This window comes from Bombus flavifrons, unplaced genomic scaffold (genome assembly GCF_040668555.2).
Source record: "Bombus flavifrons isolate JBK064 unplaced genomic scaffold, iyBomFlav1_principal scaffold0040, whole genome shotgun sequence".
Classification (NCBI taxonomy): Eukaryota; Metazoa; Arthropoda; class Insecta; order Hymenoptera; family Apidae; genus Bombus; species Bombus flavifrons.
In genome coordinates this window covers 248,021-258,320 of record NW_027184785.1, presented here as the reverse complement: position 1 = coordinate 258,320, position 10,300 = coordinate 248,021, and the positions used below count along the sequence as shown (strand labels likewise).

Here is a 10,300-nt window from a genome sequence, read left to right as displayed (position 1 = left end):
ACAATCTGACCACGATACTACAATAGTTTATATGTTTCAAATTAATAGTTTAAATGTTAATAAATTAATCCATTGAATTAGTTAATAAATTAATAGTAAATTGTTAGAAAAGAATAGTTTAAATGTTGTAAATTAATAGCTTGAATCTTACAAATTAATAACGCAAATGTTGTAAATTGATAATTTAATTCGAAAAAGTTCAATTCTTCGATGTTCATTGTACGATGGTTGAAACACAAATGACATCGCACGAAAGTCGTGTGTTCCTTGTATACCTGTTGGTATACACTTGGCAATGTGCTAATGTTCTGTCAAAAGAAGATTGTAAAAAGATTATCAGTTGAAAAGTTTATTATAAAGGCATTATTATAAACGAGGAGATTTATAGTCGATAGTAAATTATTCTAGTAATTTCGAATAAAGTTAACACGTATAGAAGACCCAACCAACGTATTACCCTTCTTATGCTATCGCATCGACATTGTCCTTTAGTTCCCTGACTTTCGCGTACTATGTGTCTAAAATATGTATACATATGTACATATGAATATAGTTCGAAATAAGTATTTAGCGACTTTTAAGTTCTTTGTTACTTATTAAAGGATGGAAACAGTGCGTTCTTGTGGTTGAAAGGGAATAAGATCTTGTCTTCTCTGCGAAACTGAACATAAGATTGTGAAACCCAATCTTAAGACTCATTTTGAGGTTATGTCCCAAAAGTTTATCTTTTTTACAAATAAGTTTTCTATTATGTTATATACTTGGACAATTAATTTATTTGGTAGCATTGCTATTTTTAATATTTTTATGAAAGATTTAAATTATTTATTTATTATTTAATTTATCCGTCAATGAAACAAATGATTTTCTAACGCAAGTATGTAATTTTTAATGTAGGCAGTATGTATTAATGTAGGCAAAGTTACTGTTTTATGTACAAAATATGAAAGGTAACATTGTTATCGAACTAGATAATTTACTTTTTTATTAAATTTATACACATAACATTTAAAATTTGTTTCTATGTCTTATTAACTATTATGGATTATAATATTTTAGAAATGTTCCAGTTATGTATATTGTCCAAACTGTGACAAATCGTGGCCTGGTTGGGATGCTGATCTTTACAAAAATCATCCGTATCATCGAGGAACAGCCATAGAATTTCCTGGTGTATATATAAAGGTATTTACTTACCTGTATCCGATACATCCTTCCATTATTTAATTTCTAATTCATGGCAATATTATTCGTTAATTTTCCCTTTCAAACTAATTTACATTTAAGAATATAACAAGAGATTATCAACCATCAATTATAAAAAAAGAAGTAAGATTTTTTAGTGAAGAGAACTTGATAAAAAGTATTGTTAGAATAATAATTTTATTATTATTATTTATATTTGAGATAATATTCGTAAGAAATTAATATTAACCTATTGTTTTATATTCACTTTTATACAAAGCTAGATTTTCTAAATCCTTGGGAAATTAATTCATTGAAGAACGCGCTTGAAAAAATACCTTGGGAAGTTTCTCAGAGTGGAAGAAGGAAACAGGTATTTCAAACAGTATAATATATAACTACATTTATTATTATAAAATTTTGAGATATCGATAAAGTTTATTAATAGATAAGATAGGAAGATTTAAGACATAATTTAAAAACTCCAGAATTTTGGTCCAAAATGCAACTTCAAGAAAAGAAAGCTTCAGTTGGGTTTTTTTGATGGTTTTCCAAAGTCTACTCAATTTGTGCAACAAAAATTTTGCCAAGTACCCATGCTTAATAATTTCCAAACGGTAGAACAATGTACTTTAGAGTATGATTCGCTACGAGGAGCTTCAATAGATCCACATATCGATGACTGCTGGATTTGGGGTGAAAGAATAGTTACTGTGAATGTCATGGGTAACTCAGTTTTAACAATGAGTCCTTACCATGGTCCAGATACAAAATATAATTTAGAAAGCGTTGCAGAGTATTCCACTATACTCGAAGGCTTCGAATTTGATACAAATGATAAAAATGAAAGTAATAAAGATATCGTTGTAAGGCTCCCAATGCCAGAGGGATCGCTTATGATTCTTTATGATAGTGCAAGGCAAGAAATTTTTCTTACAGACATGGCGAATTAGTACTTAAACATCTATATCGTATTATATTTCTGTAATTGTTTGGCAAATTTAGTTATACAATTATTTTAATTGTCAGGTACAACTTGAGAAAGTATTTTATAACATAGATAAAATAGAATATAATGAATGTGAATTTTATTGCATTATTTACATAATTACTAGATTCTCTTCTATATTTTTTGTAGGTATAAATGGGAACATTGTGTTTTAAGAGAAGATATAACTTCTAAGCGAATTTGTTTGGCTTATCGCGAATTAACTCCTCCATATTTATGCACCTCAACAAATAATGAAATAGTCAAAGAACTCTTAAAGAGAGCTTCGGTCCTTCAATGAAGTGTGACTAAGGTTTGAAAATAATTTATTCCAACAAAGTATGTAATATAAAATTTGTACGAAATATTTGTACGTTTCATTATGTATTATGAAAATATATTAGATCCTTCTATATATATATATATATATATGTCGGAATAGCGTTGGGGTCAGGATTGTGGGTGTTTGGTGAGTCTTCATTGAAATTAGCCATCGTTGCGATATAATAAAGACACAGTTTATTAGCACAGGCACTGATGATACAAGTTTAACAATCGACTGTGGTGATTAGGCACCCGCGATACTAGTAACAATGGTCTCGGGTTCGATAACGAAACCGCGGTCAGAGGGATGATGGTTGAACGTGTTCGCGAAGTCTAAGTCCGCACAATAATTCGTAAGAACGTTACTTCCTTCAGTTGACGAGATCGCGTGAAAGAATGCCTTTTCCGTCCCGATGATGCCACAGAGGAAAACTATATCGGGGTGTGTCTAAGGGCACGAGATCATCGGATTCGTCGAGGATAGTCTTCGTTCAGGGAGTAAGGGAAATTGGCGTTGCTGCTAATTGGTCAATTTCCATATCAGTGGTTAGAAAAGATGCTAGCCGCCCTCGAGGGAAAGTTGCTAGTGGGAGACGCCGTTCGTTGAAAGAAATAGATCTCCCCCATCTTCCCGTAGTTGGGACAAAGACTGTTCATCTGTTCGAAGGACTTTAGGTAACTAGATATTAGTGTTTATAACGGCCCTCGGGCTAGCTGGTCACGTACTGTGGAAAGACATCGACATCTGGCAATCATCTTTCTCGAAGAATAGGAACTGCGTGTGGCCACGGGACAGAGACCGTTGGAATGTTTACTGTCATGTGTCGCCAGAGATATTTCTTTTAAGGAGAGCTATAGAATTACTTCATACCTTTGTTAGACAAAACGTTCATCCCTTGACCGCGGGCACGTTGGCGACCGACTGTCGCCTCGAGCCCAAGCTCACTATCACAAATCTCGGACAATTACAATTAGGTTGAATAACTACAATTGTTTAATTACAGCTATAGTAGGCTCTAGGTTACAATGTTGCGGGATTATCCAGCATTCCAGAGGCTCCGGTGTTCTTTCCTCTCCGACATATATATATATATATATATATATATATATATATATATATATATATATATATATTTACTTATATATATATATATATATATATATATATATATAAGTAAATATAAGCATATATATATACACACATATATATCTACAGCTACAGTTTTATAGAAACGTAATAATAAATGAAATTAGATATCTACTATTAGGTATTTAATTTCTAAAAGAAACTGACGAAAAAAAGTATTAAATTTAGAGCAATATATAAAAATCGATCTTCATTAACAAGAAATGAAGAAGGGAACTAACCAACCTACGCGACGTACTCCCGTGTACCAGATAACTCTAAGGTTCAGCGGAAAGCCCAAGCATTGACCTTCTCTCGATACCTGTCAAGTAGTCTGGATCTTATCACGGTCGATGGCAAAGACCGATGATACTAGTGACCCAGCAAACAGGCCTGCAATTTAACACACTCCAACTGAAACAAGTGAGTACCCGGGGAGGGACCGCTGAACAGGATTACGAAGGCAAGAGGCCTCAACTGCACAGTGGGGTCCACTCACGAGGATGGACCGCTGAACAGGATTACGAAGGCATTACCCCAACTGAACAGTGGGGTCCCCCCGCCCGCGAGTTTTTCACTTAAACAGGATTACGGAGGACGTGAAATGCAGGTTTCTGTCCGAGTACCGAAGTACCAATCGGACAGTATTGCGGTCGCAGGTATCACCAGTGCGATGACAACTCCCGTGATTCGAGGCAAACGACGGGCAGTTTTCGAGCAGTCACTAACCACAGAGGTGTGCTTGGGGCGACTTACGAATCCAAAGATTTGTCCAGTGCACGTTGACCCGCACGTATCCGGAATACGCGCGAACGAGTACGTCACGCTACGGTTTGAAAGAACTGAGCGACCGTGAACCGATATATCGAGGGAACAATTTTTCCAGTGTGGTAAGCGAGGGGATCAAGAGAGACGAGATCTTTATTTTTCGTTCCAAGATAGATAAGTATCTTTGTACAGAATGAGCTTACAATGCACATAACATAGGTATCTATCTTATGATTAATTAAGGCTAAAACGCTCGCATCCCACGGTGTCCCACGATGTCCCACGATGTCCCACGGTGCCCCCGCGGGGGGTTATTAGTCCAGTCTAGATCACCAAAATTCTTTTAGAGGCTTTTGGTCATCTAAACTGGACTGTTGCGTAGTTCTTGGCTTGGTATCGTTTTCCAAAGATTAATCGACTGATTAATTTTTGGAAATCGATGCCAATTACCAGGTCTCACCACGAGGAGGTGACTACGCACGAGACCCGCCCATGGGTTATTTAAAAAGTACATATCGATCTCGACATTCAACCTATTGGCAGAATGTCCAGTTTTGACTCTACTTGACCATGGGCCTGCGTAAAGAAATAGTAGTTTCGTAGTCTAACCGCGAAACACATATCTCCAACGCAGCGCTTACATGAATCTTTACAAACGTAGAACAAGGCATACGTAACGCAACATCTATCTCCCACACAACGATTACATCGATCAGTACAAATATTATACAATAATTCGCATGCCTACTGGCAGCATTCGGTATCGAAGACACATTTATCTAACTTGGAACGAAAAGAAGAAAATGAAGCTACTGACACTCTATATACCATTTCGTGTCTTGCAGAAGGGACATACGAGTCGCTGTACTAAACTGTTTAACGTTCTTCTTTTGCGACGCTATAAGATATTGAAGATATTGAAAAGTTATATAACGTGATTTCAATAAGTTTCCCTTAAAAATGGGAAAACAAGAAGATGCCCGATGTATCAGATGATAAAGGAAAATCGCGGCGCGCCCGAAACGAACGAGATCGCGATCTCTCGAAAGAACTAACAAACCTACGCGAAGTACTCCCGTACACCAGATAACTCTATGGTTCAGCGGAAAGCCCAAGCATTGACCTTCTCTCGATACCTGTCAAGTAGTCTGGATCTTATCACGGTCGATGGCAAAGACCGATGATACTAGTGACCCAGCAAACAGGCCTGCAATTTAACACACTCCAACTGAAACAAGTGAGTACCCGGGGAGGGACCGCTGAACAGGATTACGAAGGCAAGAGGCCTCAACTGCACAGTGGGGTCCACTCACGAGGATGGACCGCTGAACAGGATTACGAAGGCATTACCCCAACTGAACAGTGGGGTCCCCCCGCCCGCGAGTTTTTCACTTAAACAGGATTACGGAGGACGTGAAATGCAGGTTTCTGTCCGAGTACCGAAGTACCAATCGGACAGTATTGCGGTCGCAGGTATCACCAGTGCGATGACAACTCCCGTGATTCGAGGCAAACGACGGGCAGTTTTCGAGCAGTTACTAACCACAGAGGTGTGCTTGGGGCGACTTACGAATCCAAAGATTTGTCCAGTGCACGTTGACCCGCACGTATCCGGAATACGCGCGAACGAGTACGTCACGCTACGGTTTGAAAGAACTGAGCGACCGTGAACCGATATATCGAGGGAACAATTTTTCCAGTGTGGTAAGCGAGGGGATCAAGAGAGACGAGATCTTTATTTTTCGTTAAAAGATAGATAAGTATCTTTGTACAGAATGAGCTTACAATGCACATAACATAGGTATCTATCTTATGATTAATTAAGGCTAAAACGCTCGCATCCCACGGTGTCCCACGATGTCCCACGATGTCCCACGGTGCCCCCGCGGGGGGTTATTAGTCCAGTCTAGATCACCAAAATTCTTTTAGAGGCTTTTGGTCATCTAAACTGGACTGTTGCGTAGTTCTTGGCTTGGTATCGTTTTCCAAAGATTAATCGACTGATTAATTTTTGGAAATCGATGCCAATTACCAGGTCTCACCACGAGGAGGTGACTACGCACGAGACCCGCCCATGGGTTATTTAAAAAGTACATATCGATCTCGACATTCAACCTATTGGCAGAATGTCCAGTTTTGACTCTACTTGACCATGGGCCTGCGTAAAGAAATAGTAGTTTCGTAGTCTAACCGCGAAACACATATCTCCAACGCAGCGCTTACATGAATCTTTACAAACGTAGAACAAGGCATACGTAACGCAACATCTATCTCCCACACAACGATTACATCGATCAGTACAAATATTATACAATAATTCGCATGCCTACTGGCAGCATTCGGTATCGAAGACACATTTATCTAACTTGGAACGAAAAGAAGAAAATGAAGCTACTGACACTCTATATACCATTTCGTGTCTTGCAGAAGGGACATACGAGTCGCTGTACTAAACTGTTTAACGTTCTTCTTTTGCGACGCTATAAGATATTGAAGATATTGAAAAGTTATATAACGTGATTTCAATAAGTTTCCCTTAAAAATGGGAAAACAAGAAGATGCCCGATGTATCAGATGATAAAGGAAAATCGCGGCGCGCCCGAAACGAACGAGATCGCGATCTCTCGAAAGAACTAACAAACCTACGCGAAGTACTCCCGTACACCAGATAACTCTATGGTTCAGCGGAAAGCCCAAGCATTGACCTTCTCTCGATACCTGTCAAGTAGTCTGGATCTTATCACGGTCGATGGCAAAGACCGATGATACTAGTGACCCAGCAAACAGGCCTGCAATTTAACACACTCCAACTGAAACAAGTGAGTACCCGGGGAGGGACCGCTGAACAGGATTACGAAGGCAAGAGGCCTCAACTGCACAGTGGGGTCCACTCACGAGGATGGACCGCTGAACAGGATTACGAAGGCATTACCCCAACTGAACAGTGGGGTCCCCCCGCCCGCGAGTTTTTCACTTAAACAGGATTACGGAGGACGTGAAATGCAGGTTTCTGTCCGAGTACCGAAGTACCAATCGGACAGTATTGCGGTCGCAGGTATCACCAGTGCGATGACAACTCCCGTGATTCGAGGCAAACGACGGGCAGTTTTCGAGCAGTTACTAACCACAGAGGTGTGCTTGGGGCGACTTACGAATCCAAAGATTTGTCCAGTGCACGTTGACCCGCACGTATCCGGAATACGCGCGAACGAGTACGTCACGCTACGGTTTGAAAGAACTGAGCGACCGTGAACCGATATATCGAGGGAACAATTTTTCCAGTGTGGTAAGCGAGGGGATCAAGAGAGACGAGATCTTTATTTTTCGTTAAAAGATAGATAAGTATCTTTGTACAGAATGAGCTTACAATGCACATAACATAGGTATCTATCTTATGATTAATTAAGGCTAAAACGCTCGCATCCCACGGTGTCCCACGATGTCCCACGATGTCCCACGGTGCCCCCGCGGGGGGTTATTAGTCCAGTCTAGATCACCAAAATTCTTTTAGAGGCTTTTGGTCATCTAAACTGGACTGTTGCGTAGTTCTTGGCTTGGTATCGTTTTCCAAAGATTAATCGACTGATTAATTTTTGGAAATCGATGCCAATTACCAGGTCTCACCACGAGGAGGTGACTACGCACGAGACCCGCCCATGGGTTATTTAAAAAGTACATATCGATCTCGACATTCAACCTATTGGCAGAATGTCCAGTTTTGACTCTACTTGACCATGGGCCTGCGTAAAGAAATAGTAGTTTCGTAGTCTAACCGCGAAACACATATCTCCAACGCAGCGCTTACATGAATCTTTACAAACGTAGAACAAGGCATACGTAACGCAACATCTATCTCCCACACAACGATTACATCGATCAGTACAAATATTATACAATAATTCGCATGCCTACTGGCAGCATTCGGTATCGAAGACACATTTATCTAACTTGGAACGAAAAGAAGAAAATGAAGCTACTGACACTCTATATACCATTTCGTGTCTTGCAGAAGGGACATACGAGTCGCTGTACTAAACTGTTTAACGTTCTTCTTTTGCGACGCTATAAGATATTGAAGATATTGAAAAGTTATATAACGTGATTTCAATAAGTTTCCCTTAAAAATGGGAAAACAAGAAGATGCCCGATGTATCAGATGATAAAGGAAAATCGCGGCGCGCCCGAAACGAACGAGATCGCGATCTCTCGAAAGAACTAACAAACCTACGCGAAGTACTCCCGTACACCAGATAACTCTATGGTTCAGCGGAAAGCCCAAGCATTGACCTTCTCTCGATACCTGTCAAGTAGTCTGGATCTTATCACGGTCGATGGCAAAGACCGATGATACTAGTGACCCAGCAAACAGGCCTGCAATTTAACACACTCCAACTGAAACAAGTGAGTACCCGGGGAGGGACCGCTGAACAGGATTACGAAGGCAAGAGGCCTCAACTGCACAGTGGGGTCCACTCACGAGGATGGACCGCTGAACAGGATTACGAAGGCATTACCCCAACTGAACAGTGGGGTCCCCCCGCCCGCGAGTTTTTCACTTAAACAGGATTACGGAGGACGTGAAATGCAGGTTTCTGTCCGAGTACCGAAGTACCAATCGGACAGTATTGCGGTCGCAGGTATCACCAGTGCGATGACAACTCCCGTGATTCGAGGCAAACGACGGGCAGTTTTCGAGCAGTTACTAACCACAGAGGTGTGCTTGGGGCGACTTACGAATCCAAAGATTTGTCCAGTGCACGTTGACCCGCACGTATCCGGAATACGCGCGAACGAGTACGTCACGCTACGGTTTGAAAGAACTGAGCGACCGTGAACCGATATATCGAGGGAACAATTTTTCCAGTGTGGTAAGCGAGGGGATCAAGAGAGACGAGATCTTTATTTTTCGTTAAAAGATAGATAAGTATCTTTGTACAGAATGAGCTTACAATGCACATAACATAGGTATCTATCTTATGATTAATTAAGGCTAAAACGCTCGTATCCCACGGAGTCCTGCGATGTCCCACGATGTCCCACGGTGCCCCCGCGGGGGGTTATTAGTCTAGATCACCAAAATTCTTTTAGAGACTTTTGGTGATCTAAACTGGACTGTTGCGTAGTTCTTGGCTTGGTATCGTTTTCCAAAGATTAATCGACTGATTAATTTTTGGAAATCGATGCCAATTACCAGGTCTCACCACGAGGAGGTGACTACGCACGAGACCCGCCCATGGGTTATTTAACACTACACATCGACCTCGACATTCAACCTATTGGCAGAATGTCCAGTTTTGACTCTACTTGACCATGGGCCTGCGTAAAGAAATAGTTGTTTCGTAGTCTAACCGCGAAACACATATCTCCAACGCAGCGCTTACATGAATCTTTACAAACGTAGAACAAGGCATACGTAACGCAACATCTATCTCCCACACAACGATTACATCGATCAGTACAAATATTATACAATAATTCGCATGCCTACTGGCAGCATTCGGTATCGAAGACACATTTATCTAACTTGGAACGAAAAGAAGAAAATGAAGCTACTGACACTCTATATACCATTTCGTGTCTTGCAGAAGGGACATACGAGTCGCTGTACTAAACTGTTTAACGTTCTTCTTTTGCGACGCTATAAGATATTGAAGATATTGAAAAGTTATATGACGTGATTTCAATAAGTTTCCCTTAAAAATGGGAAAACAAGAAGATGCCCGATGTATCAGAGGATAAAGGAAAAAATCGCGGCGCGTCCGAAACGAACGAGATCGCGATCTCTCGAAAGAACTAACAAACCTACGCGACGTACTCCCGTGCACCAGATAACTCTAAGGTTCAGCGGAAAGCCCAAGCATTGACCTTCTCTCGATACCTGTCAAGTAGTCTGGATCTTATCACGGTCG

The 10,300-nt window shown here is 40.5% G+C and overlaps 1 protein-coding gene across 1 annotated transcript; it reads left to right on the top strand.

Moving 5' to 3' along the window:
• Window positions 1–679: 679 nt before the first annotated feature.
• Window positions 680–2,474, top strand: LOC138189428 (alpha-ketoglutarate-dependent dioxygenase alkB homolog 4-like; the record flags this gene model as incomplete). The annotated part of the gene is made up of 5 exons (XM_069131484.1): window positions 680–705; window positions 1,071–1,185; window positions 1,466–1,558; window positions 1,674–2,104; window positions 2,324–2,474. Coding segments are annotated over 5 exons (816 nt in total), but the record flags the coding sequence as incomplete, so codon positions are not given.
• Window positions 2,475–10,300: the final 7,826 nt, after the last annotated feature.